Here is a 24,195-nt window from a genome sequence, read left to right as displayed (position 1 = left end):
TTTCTTAGTTAAAAATGCATTTTTTTCGTTGAGAATTCTTGAATTTTTAGAAAAATTAGTTGGCTTTCATAAAAATTTCACTTTGTTCAGAATTTTTAAATTATATTGAAAATTCGTCTTTTTTGGTGGCAAATTAATCTTCTTGTTTAAAATTCTTTTTTTTTTAATTGAAAATTCCACTTTTTGTTTGACAATTCTTGAATTTGATTTTAAATTCGTTTTTTTTTTGCAGTAATTAATATTTTCGTTCAAAAATTCATCTTTCTTGGTTAAAAAAATCATTTTTTTTGGTTGGGCCAAAATGTTTAGGGATTGAAGAAGAGTATCTACGAAATAAAACCATACTAATCGATTTTTATTGTTAACTCACTCTTCCCCCCCCCCCCCCTACAGACCTCAAATATGGCCCAAAAATAATGAAAAAAAACTACATTTTTATGTATTTTTAATTTTGAGGGATTTCCGTCTGTTTCATACAAATAATTACGAACAGACAATTTTAATATTTACCACAACTTTTTCAACAACTTTTAATTGTTTAAATAACCGTAACTTATTTCGACAATTATTAAAACAATTATTTAATGTTTATTTACAAAATGTCTAAAAATGGATCCAGAGATGTCCAATTTTGTCTTAAATAGGCATCCTCTGCTACTTTTTGTTGAATAATTACATAATTTTGATACATTTCTTCCAATTTTTGACAAATCTCTAATTGCTTAAAACAATTTTTATTTGCTCAAGCAGTATTTTTTCGATAACTTGAAAAAAAAATGAAATGAAATATAATACATACAATTATTTTTCTCTCTGCATAGAGCACAGAAAAAATATATTAACAATTTTTTAATTGTCTAAACAAATATAATTTGTTTAAATAATTCTTTTTCTAACAATATTTTTCAAATCGTATTTTCTTAATCAAATATAATATTAAATTATTGCGAATTGTAGTAAATTCTGCTAAAGCCTTACGTTATTGTTTATACAATTTTTTTATTTCCTTTAAATTAAGTATAGATTGTTTTCATCTTTCTTGGCGCATTATTAAATAAATAATTAAAGTCATGATAAAATTGAATTGAATTGAATCAGGTTGGCGACTTTAACAGGAAAAACCGGAAAATTACCGGACATTTTATTAACCGAGAAATAACACAGAGAAATAACGCAGTAAAATTCAAGTTTTCATTGGTTTAATCATTCTTGACTGATGTCAGAAAATGATTTCTGCTTTCAGGATATAATTCTCGTTTTTATTTTACGACGGATAGTTTCCGTAAATAAACCTAATTTCGCTTGGAACAGGGAATTTTTTTAATTGAACGGTAATTTTAAAAAAAAATTATAATTTGGATTTAAAAGAAAATGTAAATACTTTGTAAAAATATTTTTTTTTGAAAATTGTAGCTATTTAAGTAGAAAATTTAACTATTCGCTTGAAAATCCGTTTCATTTATTATTTTTTTTTTTTAATTTAGTTTTTTAACGAAAATTTCCTCTATTTTATTTTGGTTTGAAAATTTATCTTTTTTTGGTTGATAATTTATTTTTTAAATTCAAAACTGAATTTTTTCAATTTTCGTTAACAATTTATCTTTTTTTAATAAAAATTAATGGTTTCATTGAAAATTTAACTATTTCAGTTGAAGATTAATTGTTTTAGTTGAAAACTCATCCTTTTGTTCAATATTTTTCTTCTTCGATTGATAATTCAACTATTTCGTTAATAATCCATGTATTTTGTTGAAAAATTTTATTTTTTGGTAGCAAATTAATTTTTTTAATTTGAAAATTATACTTATTTTTTAAAAATTCATCTTTCTGCTTGAGAATTCAAGTATTCCAGTTAAACATTCATCATTTTATTTGATTATTTATCTTTTTGGTTAAAAAAATCAACTGTCTCAGTTGAAGATTCATAATTTTATTTAAAATAAACGTCATGACCAGGAAAAACTAGGAATTTGGAATCGTCCGCCGAATCGACACCCTGTTGAATCCCTAGAAACTTGTGCGATCAACAAATTGTTGAAACTTATTCTTTAATAAATTTACTTTACCAAATGAAAAACTAGATATTGATTATTACATATGAATAGTAATTATTTATTACATTATTTATAATAAACTTTTTTAAAAAAAAGTTTAGTACTCGAATGGTTCCAAACTATGAAAAATTATACCTGGAAATATCCTGCAATTGTTAGGGCATTTTTTCCAGGGTTTAAGTAGACACCCTTTTCAGGGTGATCGTTTTAATCAAAGAACAAAATTCCTGGTTTTTTCCCGGTTCGCATATATTTTTCCCAGTCAATAAAATGTAAAAAATCGAAATATAAAACTAAACAGTAAAAGTATAAGTAATACAAAATAAATAACAAACCAAAGCATTCAAAGTGGAACTCTTGAATGTTTAACTTTTAAAATTCAAGTTTAAAAGTTTTCAAATTCAAAAATTTTCTATTGAATTTTTCAATAATTTACATGTATAAACTGGAAGGTACTTACACTTTTCAACTGAATAATTTCAAGTTTAATGAATTTAAACTGAAAAATGCAGAATGTTTAACATTCATAAATTATAGAGTTCAAAGTTTTAGATTTAGTTCCAAAAATATAAATCCAGGTTAACATTTTCAATACTCTAAATTGAAGAATAAATCAATGAACTTTAAAAATGGTCAAAATTATATTATTTAGTTATTTTAGGCCAATAAATATTTTAAAATTTACATTTTTTCCAACTTAAAAATTCTGAAATTAGAATTGAAATTATTTTTATTTTAAATAGTTTAAGCATCATTGAAAAACTTTAAAATTGTATTTCAAAATCTTGAGAAATCTAGAAGTTGTTTGAAATTTTCTTAAATTTAGCTTTATTTTCAAAAAATTTTCAAAACTTCTCAACAACTTAAAAAATTAATTGAATTTGTCCTACAGATTTTAGAAAATCTTGCGAATTAACAAAAATGTCCTTAAAATTTGGATTTCTAAATAACAATTGAACACTTATTATTTTTAGAAACAATAGAGTAATTTTAAGAGATATTTAAAAGTTTCAAAAAGATTAAAAATTAATTTAGAACTTGAAATGATTCCAAATAATTTTAACGAAGCGTATTTACCAACAAAATTTGGTTTTACGTGATGAAATTTTCGTGCAAATACTAACAACCTAATTTAAAACGTTTTCTTAAAATTCCTAGGAAAATTGAAAATGATTCTTTATTTTGAAAAATTCTTTTTAACAGAATATTCAAAAGGATTTTAAGAGAATTCCAGTATTATTAAAAATGACGCAGGAAGAATTTAAGGATTGTTTTTTAATTTTTAAGATTTTCTAAAAATTGTAAGAAAAGTTTTATCCAGTTTAAAATATGTTTAGAAGTTCTGATTTTTTTCAAAAACTTCGTTTAAAGTACTTGATATCATTTTAAGTTTTAAATTAATTTTGAATCTTTTCAATACTTCTAAATATCTCTTAAAATTACTCAAATTTTTCTAAAAATAATAGGTGTTCAATTATTATTTATGCATCAAAATTCAACAATTTCGCTTATAAATTAAACATTGTATTAAGTAGAACAATCTGAATTGTAACGTTAAAATGTTAAAAGCTTTTCGGAATTTTAACAATTCAAAGTTTTCTATGTCAAACATGTAAGTTTCGAATTGTTTACTTTAAAATATTTGGCTTCAATTTAGTCGTCTTAAATTAAAAGTAAAACTTTGCTAAGTATTAAATAATTATCCTTTTTGTTAATGAAAATGGTTTTAATTAAGTGGTTTAAAAATGGAATAATTTAGACTGAAACAATATTTTTAATTTTATAAAAGCCTTTAATTACGAATTAATTACGAATCTGGAAATTCTTTAACCTTCAATGGATTTAGAATCGTTTTATCAAATCAACGATTTTACCCTTTTTAATACTTGAAATTCTGATCCATTTAAAAAAGTAATTATTTCTATTTATAGTTGATAAAATAAAACTGTTTTTTATTAAAAATTAGAAACTTTAAACGTTTTTAATTTTTATTTGTTAAAGTCTTAAAGACTCCACGTTAAAATTCTTTAAATTCAAAATATAAGCTTAAAAATAAAAATCTAAAGTAGAGAATTTTTCAGGTAAAAGATTTTCGAATTACGCATTATAAACTGAATGACATTATAATTTAAAAAAGATATCAATTTAACTAATTATTTTAAAAACTGATGAAATCGAATTTGGACAGATTTTTCTTCTGAAAATTTGTAAAATTTCCGGTCAAGAAATAAATTTACTGTCATTTTCCGGTTTCCGGGTCCAGCGGCCACCCTGCGTTATCACCAAAAATTAAAAGGCATCTAATAAATTGTGATTGTTACGATTTCGTAGCAAAACGAAGAGCATGATGAAAGAGTTGACACACTCGATCATAATCAACAGCAATCCATGCAACATGTGCTTTCACAACAACATCAATACCAGCAATGCCAACCCGGAATGGGAATTAATGACCGGATGCCTCCAGTCGGTTTAATTTGCAAGGAAAACATATCGACGTTGCACGATGAAGCCTATCAGCAACTTGCACCCACTCTGAAAAGTCCACATTCTCCTAATCAGAAGCAGCAAGTACTCCGCAATATCAAGAGCAATCCTGCAACTATGGCTGCACTACGAAAACATCGCCAAGTGAGTTATTGAGCTTATACTCGACATTCTAAACATAACATATGATAACGTTTTTAGTACGTTTCCAGATGATCCATGTTTTTGATAGAAAATTAATCCTTTTGTTTACAAATTTATGTTTTTAGTTGAAAATTCAACTGTTTGATTCCAAATTCTTAAATTTTATTGAAAAGTTATCTTTTTTGATTGTAAATTAATCCTTTTGTTAACAAATTAACCTTTTTAGTTAAAAATCCAACTGTTTCATTGAGAATTCTTGAATTTGATTGAAAATTTGTCTTTTTTGGTAGTAATATTCATTTAAAATTAATTTTTTAGTGGAAAATTCAACTTTTTGGTTGAAATTCTTTTTTTTTTTTTTAGGAAATTAATATTTATGTTTAAAAATTCATCTTGGTTAAAAATGTAAAAACTAGGTTTTCAAATTGAAATACTTTCTTATATATTAAAAAAAATGTCTCTTCAAAATTCAACTTTTTGGTGGAGAATTCTTGAATTTTATTGAAAATTTGTCTTTTTTGGTAGTACATTAATCTTGTTGTATAAAAATTCATCTTTTTTAGTTGAAAATTTAGTTTTTTGGTTGAGAATTCTTAAATTTTGTTTTGAAAAAATTTTATTTTTGGGTAGGAAATTAATCTTTTTGTTTAAAAATTAATCTTTTCCGTTCAAAGTTTAACAACTACTTGATAAAGTTGAACTTTCTTAAAAATTAAAAAAAAAGTTTTTTTTTTAATTTCAGTTTTTGGTTGAGAAATCTCGAATTTGATTGAAAATTCGTCTTCTTTGTTTGCAAATTAATCTTTTTGTTTAAAAGATCAACTTTTTGATTCTTGAATTTTCTTGAAAATTCATCTTTTTGCTCGTAAAGTAAACTTTTTATTTAAAAATTGATTTTTTGTAGTTGAAAACTAAATTTTTTTGTTGAGAATAATTGAATTTGTTGAAAAATTAGTTTTTTGGTTTAAAAATGCACTTTGTTAGTGAAAAATTTAACAAGTAAGTTTTAAAGTTGAACTAGTTTCTTAAAAAGTTAAAAAAATTTATTAATTTCACAAATATTTCACTTTTTGGTTCAGAGTTCTTAAATTATATTGAAAATTCGACTTTTTCGGTAGCAAATTAATCATTTTTGTTTAAAATTAATATTTTTTGTTCTTTCAAAATTCATCTTTTTCGTTAAAAGTTTAACAACTAGGTTTTAAAGTTGAACTACTTTCTTAAAAAGTTAAAAAAAATTCCTTCTTAAAAATTCTACTTTTTGGTTGAGAATTCTTGAAGTTTATTGAAAATTCGTCTTTTTTGGCAGAAGATTAATATTTTTATTGAAAAATTCATCTTATTAGTTAAAAGTTAAACGTTTTGTGCGAGATTTTTGAATTTGATTGAACATTCGTCTTTTTTGTTAGCAAATTAATATTTTTGATTAAAAAGTAATCTTTTTGGTTCAAAGTTTAAAAACTAGGTTTTAAGGTTGAACTGTCTTAAAAATTAAAAAAAGTTCTTTCTTTCTAAAAAATTCCAGTTTTTGTTAAAAATCATGAATTTTATGAAAAATTCGTCTTTTTTGTTTGAAAAATAATATAGTTGTTTAAAAATTCAACTTTTGGTCGGGAATTCTTGAATTTTCTTGAAAATTCATCTTTTTGGGTAGTACATTAATCTTTTTATTGAAAAATTGATCTTCTTTAGTTGAAAACTAAATTTTGAATTTTGTTGAAAAATTCGTTCTTTTAAAGGATTTTTTTTCAAAATTATTATTTTAGTTAAAAGTTTAACAACTAGGTTTCAAAGTAGAACTGCTTTCTTAAACATTTAAAAAAATTCATTCTTAAAAATTCCACTTTCTGTTTGAGAATTCTTGAATTTTATTGACATTTTTTTTCAGGGGAAATTAATCAATTAAAAATTCATCATTTTGGTTAAAAGTTTAACTACTAGGTTTTAAAGTTGAACGTCTTTCTTAAAAATTAAAAAAAATTCTTCCTTCAAAATTCAACTTTTTGTTTAAGAATTCTTAAATTTTATTGAAAATTCGTCTTTTTTGGTAGCAAATTCATCTTTTTGTTTAATAACACATATCTTTAGTTGAAAATTCATCTTTGTGTTTGAGAATTCATTCATTAAATATTTCGCAAACATGTCAAAAATATTTTTAATATTTTGAATATTTCGCAAAGATTTATAAAATATTTTCAATATTTGACAAATATTTTTATCATTTTCTAAAGACTTCAATAATTTCCCCAAGATTTCAACAATTTAAAAAATATAATAAAAATATTCTAAATATTTTATAAAGATTTAATTGATTTTCCAAAAATTTCACAAAGATTCAACTTTGATTGTAAATATTAAAAAAAAAATTATTAAAATTGGGATCTTTTTCAATGATGATATCATTTAGTTTAGAATTGCGTAATTCAAAAATCTTTTACTTCAAAGATTTTCCGTTTTAGGTTTTTAATTTGTAAGCGTACAATTTAATTTAAAGAATTTTAAAATGTAGTTTTAAATACTTCAATAATTAAAAATTAGAAGCACTTAAAATGAAGATTTTTGATTAAAAAAAAAATTTTAGTTGATCAACGTTACATATAATTTCATTAATTATTTTTAACACTAAAATGTACACTGAGATTTAAAAACTGAATAATAATTGATTTTACAAGATGATTCGGAAACATTTAACAATTTTAGAATGTACACATTTTAACTTTAAAAATTTGTGAATTGTTTCAATTGGAAAGTCTTATTGTTAAACAAATTTAAACGTCCCATTTAAAATTTACAAACTTTTTTCAATTTTAAAAAAATTGCAAAATAATGTATTGATAATAAAAGGCTTTTATTAAATTCCAAATATTATCTTAGTCTAAAATATTCCATTTTTAAACCATTTATTTTGAAATTTTGTAATTAAGAAAAAAAACTTAATATTTATAAATATCTGACTGTTCTTTCAAAATCGGTAATTGTACATTAAATATTAAAAAATAAACTTTGAACGTTACAATTTTAATTGTTTTATGTAAAAAATTCAACTTGTAAATTAAATTGTTAAATTTTGATGTTTAAATAACAATTGAACATCCACTAATCTTTTACAAAATTCGAGTAAGTTGAAGAGATATTTAGAAATATAAAAAACTGTAAATTAATTACAACATTGAAATGATTTTAAATAATTTAAATGAAGTGTGTAAATGTACCGAAAAAATCCAACTATCCGTACCAAAATTTCCATGCAAATAGTCCACGACTTAATTTGAAATCAAATATAGATTCGGCAAATTTCGAACAAAAAGTTCAGAAGCTTTTTAAGAATTTTGAAAGGCTTAAGAAGAATAAGAAATACATCATAGGAAAATTGAAAATGATTTTTTATTTTGAAAAATTAATATAAAGAAAATATTTTAAAATATTTAGAAAAATTTGAAATATAATCAAAAATCAGTGTGGAAGGTTTTATGGAAAATTTATTGTTTGGCAGGATATTATAAACAAAATTTAGGAAACATTTTAGAAGAAGATCAAATCATTTTAAAAGATGTTTAGGAGTTCTGAAAAATTAAAAAATCATTTAAAATTTGAAGAAATGTAAAAGGACATGTAAATGTTTATAGATTTTGAAGTAAATAATTTAATTTTAAATTTAAGAAGTTTCCAGTTAATTTCAAAAATGTGTTGGTTATATTTTTAATTTTTCTAGTTTAAAATTGCTTAAAATTATATAATTTTTTAGTTTTTTAAATGCATTGATTGATTCTTAAATTTAGAACAATGAAAATCATAACGCGGATATATATTTTTGGAACTGAATCTAAATTTACAAAAGTTTTAATTCCACTTTTAGTGCTTTAAGTTGCAGCTTTGGTATTATTTCTTCAAAGGGGAAAAGATATTGGCTTTAGAGTTAGATTTTTGAAATTTGATTGATCGTAAAAAATGCTTGCATACCGGGAAATGAGCGGGATTTTGTTTCTTTCATTAAAACGGCAACCCTGGTGTGTGTCAAGGGCGTAACGTTATTTTGTCTTGTGTGACTGCCGCCCTCGCTCTTCCCGGGCGGCAAGTTTACACGCGTCAATGCGTCATGCTACAAAAGTGGTACACATTTTTGCCCATATATGTGTCACTGGCATTGAAGGGATTATTGATAAATGTGCTTTATTTGCAGAAGCAGGCTGGACAGAATAGTGGAGGAGCTGGTACACTGGTTCCTAGTCAATCCCAAAATCAAGACTCTGCTTTGCATCTCATAGTTCCACAACAACCAGTACAACAGGAACAATACAGAAATCAGGTCTATCAACAACCGCCACAGCTGCCGCAACATCTCCCATGTCCGATAAATCAAGAACTTCCTCTTAAGATTGAGCCAATCAATCCAATTGATTCTGAAAACGCAATATTGAAACAAAGTGCAGCATACGAAAAACTTATAGAAATTTTAAAAAGACCCAATACTCCTGAGCGGCAAAACCATATCCTCCACTTAGTCAAGTGCAATCCTCTACTCAGGTCTGCTTTCGCCAAAAAACGCCAGGTTAGTAATTCACAATCATATTTTCTTAGAACAGGGTGTCTACCCTACCTAGAAAACATAAATTGTCAGGGAATTTGTATACATCTGAAAAAAAACCGAGCAATGTCAGGGAATTTTTTGTGTATTTTTTCGAGAGTACGCTTCATTTTTAGGGTGACCACCACCCGGGAGAATCGGGAGATTTCCCGTATTTCATAATTTGCGCATTTTGTAATTCTTGAAAGTTTCCAACCAGAAAGTATGTAATTTTCAAAGTGTTTAGAATAATTTAACTTCAAAAGGTTCACAATATTTCTTGCTTGATACCAAATGATACGATACTTATTAATAATATATCTTTTGTCCTTAAAATCTATATCATTTTAATTTACAATTATATTTTGAATGGGCAATTCTGAAACAGTTTAATCGTTGAGGCCTTGAAACTAAAGTTGTTTCTTAAATTAATTTTTAGAATTATTTTTGAACGTTTCAGATTTTAAATTTCACAATATTGTAGATTGAAATTCAAATATTTAATTTTTATATATTATGTATATTTATTTATATTCAAATATTTCATAATTTTAGACGTAAATATAAACCAATTTCGAATTGAAAAGCTTAAAATTGTACAATTTGAAAAAATCATATAGCAATATTGTTTTGTATTCTTTATCTTAATTTTTAAGGTAAGATTTTAAAATTGTCCGCTTTTTAGTTGAAGATTTAAACAAATGAGTAATTTCAAATTGAAAAATATTTTATTCGAAAATTTCCAGAATGAATAATTATTCTAAATGAAGATATGAAACTAAAAAATTAAAAGTTTAGTTTAAAATTAAGAAAAAAAGATGAAAATGAAACTATCTGAAATTGATACGTCAGTAAATGGACAATTTCGGTAATTTTAAGGGATTACAATTTCAGAGTTCAGAATTCTAAAATTTCCGAAGCTTTGCCTTTAAAAGATTAAATTTAGTTTTCAATATTGAATTGTCAAATTTTAAGCGCTTTAAATTTTAAATTATTCAAATTAAAAATTTTGCAATCTTTATTTTTGAACGTTTTTAATAATAATGAATACAATTTCAAATCCTCAAAATTTTAAATGACACAATTTCCAAAATTTGAATCGTAAAATATTCCATTGCAATTCGAAATTATTAATTTTAAAAAAAATATTTGACACTTTATTTTCAAAAAATGGTTTAATTATTGATTTTTAAATTTGAATATTTTTATTTTAGTAAATTGAAATTCAGAGAAATGAACGCGTAATTTGCACGCGTGCATTTACTGCTAATGTGCAATAAAACGCATGTATGTATTTTCCTTTATTAGTCCCAAAAATTTCCTTATCCTTCTTATTATGTGATTTAAAGTAAATCAATTTCTTGTAAAAAGGTTTGCTGATATTAATCGACTTCCGCAATTGATAATATATATGTAAAAATTGTGGTTTTCGCAAAAAGAGTTAATTTTTTTATATACCAAAAGAAATCGCGAACGTTTTCCGGGAGAAAGCTGGGAACCGAAATTGAAAAAAGAAATTTTTTGTTATAAAATATTAATCATTTTAATTTGAAATTCATCTTCTTGCTTGAAAAATGAGCTATTTTGTTGAAAATTCGTTTTCTCGTTAGCTGAAAATTAATTTTTTCACTGAAAATATAACTATTCCAGTTGCATATTTAATTATTTTGTTGTAAATTTGTTTTTTATGTAGTTGAATACTATTTTTTTATTGAAAATATAGCTATTCAATATTTAGTTGGAAAATTAACTTTTTTAGTTAAAATTCATGACTTTTTGCTAGAAATTAATCTTCTGGGGTGAAAATGAATGTTTTTGTTGAAAATTTAATGACTCTAGTGAAAGATTCATAATTCTCGTTTAAAATTCATGTTTTTGTTGTTGAACAATCGTCTTTGTGGTCGAGAATTCATCTTTTTGTTTAAAATTCATCTATTCCAGATCAAGATTTATAAGTTTAGTTGGAAATTCATTATTCGGTTGAAAATTGGTTTCTTAGTTGAAAATTCAAGTTGCTGGTTAAAAATTCATATCTTTTTTTAAAAAATCATATTTTTTGGAAGAAAATTAATCTTGTTTTAAAATGCATTGCTTTCGCTCGAAAATTCCAGTATTGAAATTGAATATTAATAATTTTAGTAAATAATTCATCTTCTTAGTTAAAATTGAAACAACTTGGTTAAAAATTAAATTTGCTTTAAGAATAAATCTGTTTTTTTTTTCTAGGAAAATTAATTTTTTTCAACTGAAAAATCAACTATTTCATTTTTGAATGATAACTGATATTTTTCGTTTAAAATCAGCTATTTGTTTATAATTTATCTTTTTCAATTAAAAATTAAACTGCTTGATTGAAAAATGATGTATTTTTTTCAAATCGTTTTTTTGTTAGAAAATTAATCTTTCTGTCTGAAAATTCGTCAGCTTCGTTAAAAATTTATCTGTCTTTTTGAAAATACAAATTTCTACTTGAAAAGTTAGGAATTTGCATCGGTTTATACATTGAATTTGATTTTAAATTCTTCTTGAAGAAGTTTCTTGGTTTAAAAATTCACCTTTTTGGTTACAAATTTAACAAGTAGGTTTCTTAAAAATTCAGCTTCTGATTGAGAATTCTTGAATTTTATTGAAAATTCGTAAGTGTTGGTAGCAAATCAATCATTTTGTTTAAAAATGTATCTTCTTTAGTTAAATAATAAACTGGTTGAAAGTCCTTGAATTTTATTTCGCGCCACTTCTTGAAGATCATTTGGTGTATCATACCAGAATTAACACACGTTTAAAGTTAAAAAACTTCATCTATTTGGTTGAGAATTCTCGAATTTTGTTAAAAAATTAGTTTTTTTGGTTCAAAAATTTAACCACTAGGTTTTAAAATTGAACGACTTAAAAAAATTTATTTCCTAAAAATTCAACTTTTTGGTGAAGAATTCTGAAATTTTATTGAAAATTTGTCTTTTTTGGCAGCAAATTAAACTTTTTATTTAAAAATTCATTTTTTTTAGTTTAAAATTCAACTTGTTGTTTGAAAATTCATGAATTTTGCTGGAAAAATGTTTGTTTTTTTTTCAGTGAAAAATTAATCTTTGTTTAAAAAATGAATTTTTTTAAATTTAACAACTGTGTTTTAAAGTCGAACTACTTTCTTAAAAATTCCAACAAAATTGTTTCTTTCTTATAAATTCAACTTTTTGGTTGCAAATTCTTGAATTTTATTGAAAATTCGTCTTTTAGGAAATTAATCTTCTGGGTTGAAAATGAATCTTTTTGTTGAAAATTGAATGATTCTAGTAAGACTCATCATTTTGGTTGAAAATTCATGTATTTGGTTGCAAATTCAATTATTTCAGTTGAAGATTCATCATTTTAGTTGAAAATTCGACACTGATTGAAAATGAATTGTTTAACTGAAAATGTAACAATTAAAGTGTTGTTTGAAAATTTATCTTTTTAATTTAAATTTTATATATTTTCTAGAAAATTACCTTGATTGGTAAAAATGAATCTGCAATTCCATTTTTTGTTTTAACTTGAACTTTTTTAGCTTAAAATTCAACCATTTTGTAGAAAATTGATCTTTTCGTATTTGATAATGCAAATATTTCGTTTATAATTCATGTTTTTTGTTGTTGTTGAAATATCGTCTTTGTGGCCGAGAATTCACCTTTTGTTTTAAAATTCATCTATTCCAAATCAAAGTTTATAAGTTTAGTTGGAAATTCATTATAGGTTGAAAATTGTTTTTTTTTTTTTTTATTGAAAATTCAACTTTCTTATTAAAAATTCATATATTTTTTTGAAAAATCTTTTTTTGGTGGAAAATTAATCTTTTATAAAAATTCAGTTTTTCGTTAAATTAATTTTGCTTTAAGAATAATCCCTTGCTTTTTTTCGAGGAAAATTATTTTTGTCTTGTTACTAATAATTCAATTTTCATTTTTGAAAGATAACTGATCTTTTTAGTTCAAAATTCAGCTTCAATTCAATTTCAAATAGAGATTCAAATGCATGGACTTTTAAGAGACAAATTTAAGAAATGAATAATTATGTTTTTAGTATTATTTATCTCTGTAGTGAATATATGGTGCTAAAATATTGAGGAATATCTCGTAATATTAATTTAATTCCTAGAAACTAAAAGAAAACATAATTTATAATAATCTCGCAAAAAATTATAAATGGAAAAAACTTGAGATACCTCAAAAAACCTGGAATTGTCAGGGATTTTTCTCACGGGATTTGAGTAGACATTCTGTGGTATCAGAATGGTTCTATAAATAACTATTGAGAAAATTAATATGCTTTAGCTAATTGAGCAGCAGAGTGGTATCTCAGTAGCACAAAATAAACCACTGCATCAACCGGGCGTGCAGCATGTATTACCTCCGCAAGAACAATATAAAATAAATCAACAGCTGCAGCAACAATCTGCGCAAGGACCCAGTCTACAGCAAAATCCGCTGCACTGGTACACACAGCAGCAACATCCACAGGAACAACAATATGGCAATATGGCAGCTTTGAAGCATACTACTTCTCCTGAGAAGATAAACCAAATAATTCGTGATCTACAGGGCAAACCCGGATTGATATCTGACTTCGCCGAACAACGTCAGGTATTTGTCCACGAAATGAGAGAGATCATCCATTAATTACCTTGCCAAATTAGGGCAATTTTCGACACCCCCCTCACCTTGTTTAAATCATTAAAATGGTTATGACCCCCCCCCCCCTCACCTCAGGTAATGTAGGCTTTATGTAAAATGCGATTTTTCGTTTATACTGATTTTTTTTTATTTTATAGCGAGTCAAGTTACCAATATGCCTATATTGTCTATATGACCGACTTGAATTAAAAAATTAAAAATTAAAAAATGGTGAATGAAAAACTTCGGCAATAAATCAAGAATTGAAATAAAAAAGTGATTTTCAGAGTAAGTGTTTAAATGTGCCTAATTCAATTTGATGTGACAGTTAATCCGGGTGTTATTGAATTTTTAAACTAAGAAAGGTGCATTTTAAACCAAAAATGGAATAGTTAAGCTCTTAATGAAAAAATATATAATTTAGAATTAAAAAAAAAACAGCGCTTTTTTACGAAATAGTCACTGAATTGACGAATTTTATATGCAAAACAGTTGAATTATCATATCAAATATATGGAATTTTTATTTAAAATAGTTCATTTTATACAAAAAAAAAAGATATTCTAACAAAATTCAAGAACTTTTAATCCAAAAGTTGAATGTCAACCTCAAATAGATTAATTATTAACAAAACAGTTTAATTTCAAAGAAAAGAGATGAATTTTTAACTGAAATTTTGAATCGTTAACCAAAAAATTCATCTTTAATAAAGCAGTTTAACATAAAAATCTAGTTTTTAAATTTTTAAACGAAAAGATGAATTTTTAAACAAAAATATTAATTTTTTACCAAAATAAAAACGAATTTTTTAACGAAATTAAAAAATTCTCAACAAAAAAGTTTAATTTTAAACTAAAAAAAAGTATTTTTTAAACAAAAAGATTAATTTATTACCAAAAGAGAGGAATTTTCAATATAATTAAAAAATTCTCAACTAGACAGTTGAATTTCTAAAAAAGAAAGAAACCGTTCTTTTTAATTTTAAAGAAAGTAATTCAACTTTAAAACTTGCTTGTTAAATTTCTAACCAAAAAGATGAAATTTTAAATCAAACTATTAATTTTCTAACGAAAAAAAACGAATTTTTAACAAAATTCAAGAATACAAACAAAACAAATTGTTTAACAAAATTCAATAATTCTAAACCAAAAGGTTCAATTTTCAATTGAAAAAAAACAGTGGATTTTTAAACAGAAAGATTAGTTTACTACTAGCAAAGACTATTTTTGCAATAAAATTCAAGAATTCTTAACCAAAATGTGGAATATTCAAGAAATTTTTGTTTATATTTAAGAAAGCTGTTCAACTTTAAAATCTATTACTTAAATTTGTATGCGAAAAGACTTTTTCTAAAAAAAACGAATTTTTCAAGAAAATTCAAGAATTCTCAAATAAAAAGTTGAATTTTTAACTAAAAAAGATTACTTTTAAAAAAAAACGCTTAATTTACTAATAAAAAAGGTTAATTTTAAAACAAAGTACTAATTTTTTCCCGAACAAAATTACTTTTATAACAAAATTCAAGAATTCTCAACAAAAAATGGAAATTTAAACTAAAACAGATTGATTTTCAAACAAAAAGATTGATTTACTACTAAAAAATACGAGTTTCTAAAAAAATCAAGAATTCTTAACTAAAAAGTAGAATTTTCAACTAAAAAAAGGAATTTAAAAAAAAAAGTTTAATTTACTACCAAAAAGACGTATTTTCAATAAAATTCAAGAATTTTGAACCATAAAGTTGAATTTTAAATTAAAGGAAAAATAATTTTTAAATAAAAAACTAATTTTTTAACGAAAAAATTAATTTTATAACAAAATTCAAGAATTCTCAACAAAAAAATGGAATTTTAAACTAAACCAGATCGATTTTTGAACAAAAAGATCATTTTACTACTAAAAAAGACACATTTTCAAAAAAGTCAAGAATTCTCAATCAAAAAGGAGATTTTTCAACTAAAGAAGATGCATTTTTAAACAAAAAGATGAATTTACTACCAAACAAGAATTTAAAAAAAATTTACAGAATTCTCATCCAAAAAGCAGAATTTTCAACTAAAAACATTAAATTGTAAACAAAAAGATCAATTTTCTACCAAAAGCATGCATCATGTGGAAACGTACTAAAAACTTTACCATATATACATTTAGAAACAAAATTTCGCTAAATTCTTAAAAGGTATGCGAAATATAAAAGGATATTTGAAATGTAATCAAAATGTAATATAAAATATAAAAGGTAATATACCTTTAAGGATAATTTGACTAGGACCCCCCCCCCCCCCTTAACCTTTCACCAACCTTATGTTTTTTGGGCCCCCTCCCCCCTAATGTGGTAACCTAATTTATGGATAATCCCTTATTTCCTCTTCTTTAAAAAGTGTATTGGAATTTTTATGTTTTCATTGTTTGACACTAATTACTCTTTTATGGTAACTAATAAATTATGGGTTTTGCTTTTCTACAGCATGAAGAAGTTCATCCACTCCATTCTATTCCACCGCAACAATCGCAACTGCAACAAATTCTGTTTCAACCGCAAAATCAGCAAAGCCAACCGCCGTATTCGCTCGGACCCACTGTGCCGCAATATCAACATGAATCTCTCACGCAAACATCTCCGCCATCTTACGAACCACAAAATCCAAACAGTTCATCTTCAATGAGTAAGTTATATTTAAATTTCAGATTTATTTAATTTTTTCAATTTGCTTTAAGGGCCCCTTCTAGAAATAATCAATTGAGATAGATAAGAAACAATATAACTAATATCTCCATCGTTCCAAATCGTGTTTCTTAATTGTGCCAAAACGATTGGCAACGATTGAGCATTTTGCATTTCCAATTGTTCCCAATCGGGTACTTGGAATTTGCCACGTAATGGCAGCACTTTTGTCTGGCGGGAATTATTTAGGCAGTTTTTTTATTTTTTCGGAATTAAAGTATCATTTTATTATTTAAAAATGTCAAGCTGTTATTAATTGAATAAATTAAGCAATTAAAAATTAATATTAGAGATCAAATATTTTTTTTCAGAAAGAGGTTTCAATTTTTAATTATTCTGAATTATTAACACATAAATGTATCTTATAATAAAAAAAAGTTTTTATTAAATAACTTTCTAAATTTTTAGTTTATTAACATATAAGTACTCAAAATGATAAACAACATTCTTTTTAAATTGAACAGTGAATTTACATTAATGTCGGTGATTTTATATTCGGTAATCCTTAGATTATGACTTCCCCTTTACCACTAATGATTGACGTAAATCCAACTTTTTATATTATTCGCAAGGTAGCCATTAAAATCGAAGACAAAATCTGGAATAATTTCCTGATTACAAATTTTGTACACTAGTCAATAAAATTCAAAGTTAAAGTTTTTGTAGCTGAAATTTTTGTTGCTTAAAGTATTTAAGACTAAATTGCAAATTAAAACCAATAGAAGTGGAAGTTTTCTGATCACTAAGAGTTCTAAATATTTAATTAAAACATTTCAAACAGCGATTTCGAGTTGAAACGTTCATTAATATATGTAAAAATGACAAGCTTCTAGAAACTTTTTTATAAATAAAGCATTTGAAATTGTACAATGTAGATTCAGAAGCCTTTAACTTTGTATAATTTAAAATTATGCCATGTGAAATATAAGTATGAATAATATACATTTTCAATCTTGTTTCGTTTTGATTTAAATTAGTAAAAATGTAGTCTTCAAAAATAGCATTTCAAAAATTCGGGATTTTAAACTGCTTACGTTTAAACTTAATAATTTCTTAATTTTAGCATATCAAACTCAAAGTTTAAAACAATTCATAAAAACTTTTTTTCAGACTATTACATAAAAAATTTGACCAAAATTACAGAAATATGTGGCTCTTAATCACAATGTTTCAGGAAAGAGAGAATGTAAAAAACGTATGTGCTTATGCAAGGAAAACCATTTGTTTTTATGAATTCTGCACGTATTCAATTCAATTTTGATCCTAATGAAACCTAAATGAATCTAATACTATAACATTAATAATTTAAAACATTTAAATTAGAAATATTTGCAAACCAAATTATTTGAAATATTCAAAATTTAATATTGGAAATATTTAAAACTAGAATTTTCAAGATTTTAAAATCAAACTTATTTATAAATTAAAAATTGTTAAATTGCAAGAAACTTAAAAGGATTGAATTAGTTTTTGTACTAAAAATGCAATGAGTTACCTATAATTTATTTAGTCTGAGTTTCAAAATATTGGCGCCATCCTACCTTCTATAATGTTTCCAATCGTTTTCAATTGGGTATCCCTTACTCTGAGTTAGGGGTTAAGTTTTCACTGTAGCATTTTGATGTTGCAATTTATTATTCACAAGCGGTTTTTTAATTCAGACAAACAAATAAATTTCAAGAATATGAATTTAAAAAGAAGTAAATAAATTTTTTACAATAATATACCGGCTAAATCAAACTACCTACTTTATAATCATACTACATCACTGTCACATTGTTAAACGGTATGATTTTTACATGCTGTTAATCCATATACTTTTAACTTTTTATTCGGTATACCGCCTAAACATTATATTTTTTTGTACTTAAAAATTTAGTTAAATTACTAAAAATTTAATATCTAACCAATAAACACGTGCGCGTCATGTGTGTTACAAACGAAAACTGCAGAGGGCGTATTGCAGGCAAGGGCATTTACTCAGTTCAATCCGATTGGGAACGATTGACACAATTAGCAAAAATTTAAACCGATTCAACTTTTGATTACTCTTAATCGGTAATAATCGTGTCCAATCGATTATTTCTAGGAGGGGCCGTACTTAAATTAAGTAATGTACGTAATTTTTATTTTTCTGAAATGTTTTTATAAACGGAATAAAAAAGTATTTCATATCCAAATTTTATTATTTTATTATAGACAAAATAGTATTTTCTACTATAAAATATGGATTTAACAAAATACTTGAATTTTCAACCTAAAAATATAAATTCCCAATAAAAAGTTTCATATTTTATATTTAATTAATAAAAGAGGAAATTTATACAAAAAAAAGAACTTTTAAAAAACAACGCATTTTCAATTAAAAAAGATTAATCCTAATAAAATGAAACTGTTAAAAATCTTTCAAACAAAATAGTTGAATGCTCAAGCAAAGAATAATATTTTTTAACCAAAAAGTGACATTTTCACATCGATATATATGTCAATGCATTTTCACAATGAGAAAAAAAGAAAGTTTCTATTAAAACAGATGAAATTTTAAATAATAAAAGATAAATTTTCAAAACAATAGTTGGATTTTCGGTTCAAAAAGATTTCAGCTGGCATTTCACGATCAAAATATAAATTTAAAAGAAAGAAATGAGTTTCTACAAAAAATTATGAATTTTCAATGTAAAAAGAAGAATTTTTACCAAAAAGGATGATTTTTTATTAAAATTGTTGAATTCTCTAGCAAACAGTTGCATTCTTATAAAAAAAAAGATAAAATTTCTTTCGAAGCAGATGAATTTTTATTCAACAAAGAATAAATTTTCTAAAAAAAAAAAATTGAATTTTCATCCAAAAAAGAGTCGAGTTGACTTTTGAAGATCAAAATATGAATTTTTAACAAAAACTTAGTTTATACGAAAAAAATTAACTTTTCGATCCAGAAAATATTTCAGTTCATTTTTTAATGACAAAATATAAATTTAAAACGAAAGTAAATTTTCCACGAAATATTTAAATTTTCAACAAAATAATCAATTCTTCAAACAAAAAGTGTACTGATTTTTAATAAAATAATTTAATTTTGAACAACGAAATTGCTTTTTTATTAAAAAATATGAAATTTCTCTCAAACAGAATAATTTTTACTTGACAAAAAACAAATTTTCTAAATAAAGTAGTTGAATTTTCATCCAAAAAAGATTCCAGTTGACTGTTCAAGATCAACATACAATTTTTTTTAGAAAAAATAATTTTTTACAATAAAAAATGGAAATTTCAATTAAAAAAAAAACAGATTTTTTCAACCAAAAAGGAAGAATTTTTAACAAAATAGTTGAATTCCCTACCAAATATTTGAATTTTTATCCAAGAAAGATGAAATTCTTACTAAAACAGAGGAATTTTTAATACTAAACGACAACTTTTTTTTTGAAGTTGCATCCAGAAAATATTTCAATTTATTTTTGCACACCAAAATATAAATTTTATACAAAAAGCAAATTTTCCACGAAATAGTTAAATTTTGAACAAAATAGTAGAATCTTCAACCAAAACGTTTGCTGCTTTTTAATAAAACAATTTATTTTTGAAACAACAAAATTGTTTTTTTATCCTAGAAAGACGAAATTTCTCTTATAATAGATGAATTTTTAATTACATTTATTAATTGTTAAATTTCCTTCAAGAAAAGTTTTCAGATTTCTTTTTAACAGCAAATTTTTACTTTTTTTAAACAAAAAATAAATTTTCTACAAAATAGTTAAATATTCGACCAAAAAGGATGATTTTAAAACAAAAGTCTTGAATTTTTAACCAAAAAATTGTCTAAAAAAAGATGCAATTTCTGCTAAAGCAGATGAATTTTAAAATCAAAGAGACAAATTTGAAATTTCAACCGAAAAGTTGCATTTCTCATTTAAGAAAGATGAAATTTCTTTTAAAATAGTTTAATTGAAAGAAAAAAAACCGTTAAAAACTATTGGAATTTTCATCCAATGAAGATTCCAGTTGACTTATCAGCAACAAAATATTAATATATATTAAATATATTAAATATTAATATATATATTTTCAACCAAAAAGGATGCCTTGCAGAAAATTGTTGAATTTTTAACCAAATTATCAAATTTTTGAATAAAAAAATAATCTTTAGTAACAAATTTTTGCAAATTTGCCAATCGCAATTTAAGTACGGTCCCTAAGCTATTCATTCAAGGTTTCTTACCTTTTTGAAACTATTTGTGTTAATTAAAATTAACCGAGATGATCAACAAAAAATTTGGTTGTACCAAATTGTAGTGGCGCAATTAAACTTTTTTGTTATTTGACGAGAAATCCGGCATTTGATATTGAAGAATCTATTTTTTTTTCAGATTATGTTGGATTCGAACAAGATTATGGTCAAGCGAGTTGGAACCCTACATCTCCAATGCAACAGCTGAAACAGTTGGTTGAAACACCATCTCCTGCTTTTTCTTCGCCGTCAATTCCGTCTCCTCAATCAGTACTATCCCCAATTAATCGCCCGGTTTCGTTTTCAGAAGTTGCTCCTGAACCCTCCTCCCATTTTCAGCCTCTTCATCCACCCCATGATGATCAGAATTATTCACCGGACCACGAATTGTACGTTCCTAGTGGAATCCTGTCTCTAGAATCTTATCCTGTGAATTGCAATGACACAAGTGAAATGCTGAAAATTACACCCCAGGATTTATTCGACTTTGTAAATAAGTTGTAATTAAATATTTTACGCAGCAGTTTGAAAGAAAGCTGAAATAAATTATGGTTAAGATAGGCTCACAAGGGAAAATAAAAAATTCTGGATTTAAAGATTGGATCAAGGCGAGAAATGAGCGTATTGGAATCCTAAAAACGTTTAATTAATTTGGAATCAATAGATATGCGGTTACTCGATTTCCAGAAAAATGTTTAACATATTCCTTGATTGTAAAGTTTTTAAATTGTTTTTCGATTGCAATATTTTTTTATTTCTGCTAAGCTGAAAACTTTAGCGGCAAAGATAGTCTAGGGAAAAAATCGCCCAGACCCAGGAATCCAAGCTGGAAACACAACGAATTTTTAAAATTCTGGTTCTGATATTTAAAGAAATTATCTGTAAAACTTGAGTTACAATTTTTCAGAGCATGTGTAGCTTTTTCCAGCAAAGAAATATACAAGAAAAAAATGCGCTGTATTTCAAATTTAGATCCTGGGCTTTGGGGATCTTTTTCTTAGTGATTTTTTTTTCACTGAAAAGTTTTCAAATATCAGAAAAAAGTATTTTTTTATTTACACTGGAGTTAACATCTTTTTCTTATCAGGCGTGAATTAAATAGGAATTATCTCGTAGAACATGATTAATTAAAATTAAAAACTAAGAAGACTTTTTTAGACTTCTAGGAATGTAAATAAAATTGATGTACAAGAAAATTTAAAAACTCTGCAAACAGAACATTTTTTACCATTTTTTTCGAGCCTGAAAGTTTTAAAGTTAAACTACTTTCTTAAAAATAAAAAATAAATGTTTCTTTCTTAAAAATTCAACTTTTTGGTTGAGAATTCTTGAATTTTACTGAAAATTCAATTTTTTGTGGTAAATTAATTTTTTTGTTAAAAAAATTCATCCTTTTCAGTTAAAAATTCAACTTTTTATTTGAATATTTTTGAATTTATTTGAAAAATTAATTTTTTTATAGGAAAAATGAATCTGTTTAAAAATGCATCTTTTTGGTTAAAAATTTAACAAGTAGGTTTGAAAGTTAAATCACTTACTTAAAAATTACAACAAAAAAATATTTTTTCTCAAAAATGCAACTTTTTGGTTAAAAATTCTGCTTTTTTGCTAGTAACTCAATTTTTGTGTTCAAAAATCCAAATTTTTTAGTTAATACTTCAACTTTATGTTTAGAAATCTCGAAGTTTGTTTAAAATTCGTTTTTTTTTTAATGGAAAATTATATCTTTTATTTAAAAAATCAGCTTTTTGGGTAAAAGCTTAACAATTAGGTTTTACAGTCAAACTTCTCTTTACAAAATTTAAAAAAATTCATTTTTTTCAATTGAAAAATAAATCTTTTTCTTTAGAAATGTATGTTTTTTGTTACAAATCTAAAAACTAGGTTTTAAAGTCGAACTACTTTTTTAAAAATTAAAACAAAAAATATTTCTTTTTTATAAATTAAATTTGTTGGTAGAGAATTCTTGAATTAGATGGGAAATTCGTGTTTTTTGCTAGCTAATTAATCTTTTTGTTTGAAAATTCATCTTTTTCAGTTAAAAATTCAACTTTTTGTTTAAAAATTTTTGAGTTTTGTTTAAATTAATTTTTTTAAAGGAAAAATTAATCTTGTTCAAAAGTTAATCTTTTTGGTTAAAAATTTAACAAGAAGTTTTTAAAGTTAAATTACTTAGTTAGAAATTAAAACAAAAAAAATATTTCTTTAATAAAAATTGAAATTTTTGGTTAAGAATTTTTTAATTTTTTGAAAATTCGGCTTTGTGCTAGTAAATTAATTTTTTTGTTCAAAAATCCATCTTTTTTCGTTGATATTTTAATTTTTTGTTGAGAATTCTCGAAGTTTGTTAATTTTATTTTTTCGTAGAAAATTAATCCATTTGTTTACAAATTCATCTTTTTGGTTAAAAGTTTAACAACTAGGTTTTAAAATTGAACAACTCTTTTAAAAATTTGAAAAATTTCTTTTCTTTTTTCTTAAAATTTCAAATTGTTGGTTGAGAAATCGGGCATTTTTTCGAAAATTTATTTTTTTTGTAGTAAATTAATGTTTTTGTTTAAAAAAACATTTTTTTCTTCAAAAATACATATTTTTAGTTAAAAATTGAACAGCTAGGTTTTAAAGTTAAACTTTTTTCTTAAGAATGCATTTTTTGGTTTACCATTCTAAATTTTAGTTTAAAATTCATTTTTTGGTTGGAAATTGAACTGTTTTGTTGAAAATTTTGGCTTTTTTTGCTAGAAAATGAATTTTTTGTTCAAAAAGCCATCTTTTTTTGTTGACGTTTCAATTTTCTGTTGCGAATTCTCGAAATTTGTTAAAAATTCATTATTTGAAAGGAAAAATTAATCTGTTTAAAAATTCATCTTTTTTTGTTAAAAGTTGAAGTAGGTTTTAAAGTTGAACTATGTATTAAAAAATTTGAAGAAATTCTTTTCTTATTTCTTAAAATTTCAAATTGTTGGTTGAGAAATCGGACATTTTTTTTTTAATTTATCTTTTTTGATAGTAAATTAACGTTTCTGTTTAAAAAATCATCTTTTTGTTTAAAAATACATATTTTTAGTTAAACATTTAACAGCCGGGTTTTAAAGTTGAACAACTTTCTTAAAAATGCAATTTTTTGGTTTACGATAAAAAAAAGTGTTAGTTTTTGTATAAATGTGTATAAAATTAACTTTGATCAAAGTTTCATATTTTTTATTGAATGATTCAATTTTTTTCCATAGAAAATTCGTCATTTTGTCTTGAAAGTTCAATAATTTAGTAAACAAATCAACTATTTGTTAAAAGTAGTTTTTTTATAATATGAAATTATTTATTTAATTCAAAGTTTAACTATTGCA

General features: G+C 24.3%; 1 protein-coding gene across 1 annotated transcript in view; it reads left to right on the top strand.

The window, feature by feature from the left end:
• LOC117169160 (GATA zinc finger domain-containing protein 10-like) overlaps window positions 1-22,068 on the top strand; it is a 31,179-nt gene extending 9,111 nt beyond the window's left edge. The window contains exons 4-8 of the mRNA XM_033355374.1: window positions 4,386-4,685; window positions 8,866-9,234; window positions 13,557-13,865; window positions 16,363-16,561; window positions 20,988-22,068. Of these exons, the coding sequence (XP_033211265.1) occupies window positions 4,386-4,685; window positions 8,866-9,234; window positions 13,557-13,865; window positions 16,363-16,561; window positions 20,988-21,352 (1,542 nt within the window). The 3' untranslated portion in view covers window positions 21,353-22,068. The remainder of the gene's footprint in view (window positions 1-4,385; window positions 4,686-8,865; window positions 9,235-13,556; window positions 13,866-16,362; window positions 16,562-20,987) is intronic.
• Window positions 22,069-24,195: the final 2,127 nt, after the last annotated feature.

Source organism: Belonocnema kinseyi, chromosome 3 (assembly GCF_010883055.1).
Source record: "Belonocnema kinseyi isolate 2016_QV_RU_SX_M_011 chromosome 3, B_treatae_v1, whole genome shotgun sequence".
NCBI lineage: Eukaryota > Metazoa > Arthropoda > Insecta > Hymenoptera > Cynipidae > Belonocnema > Belonocnema kinseyi.
Note: the sequence above shows the minus strand (reverse complement) of the source record. Positions and strands in the feature narration are given on the sequence as shown.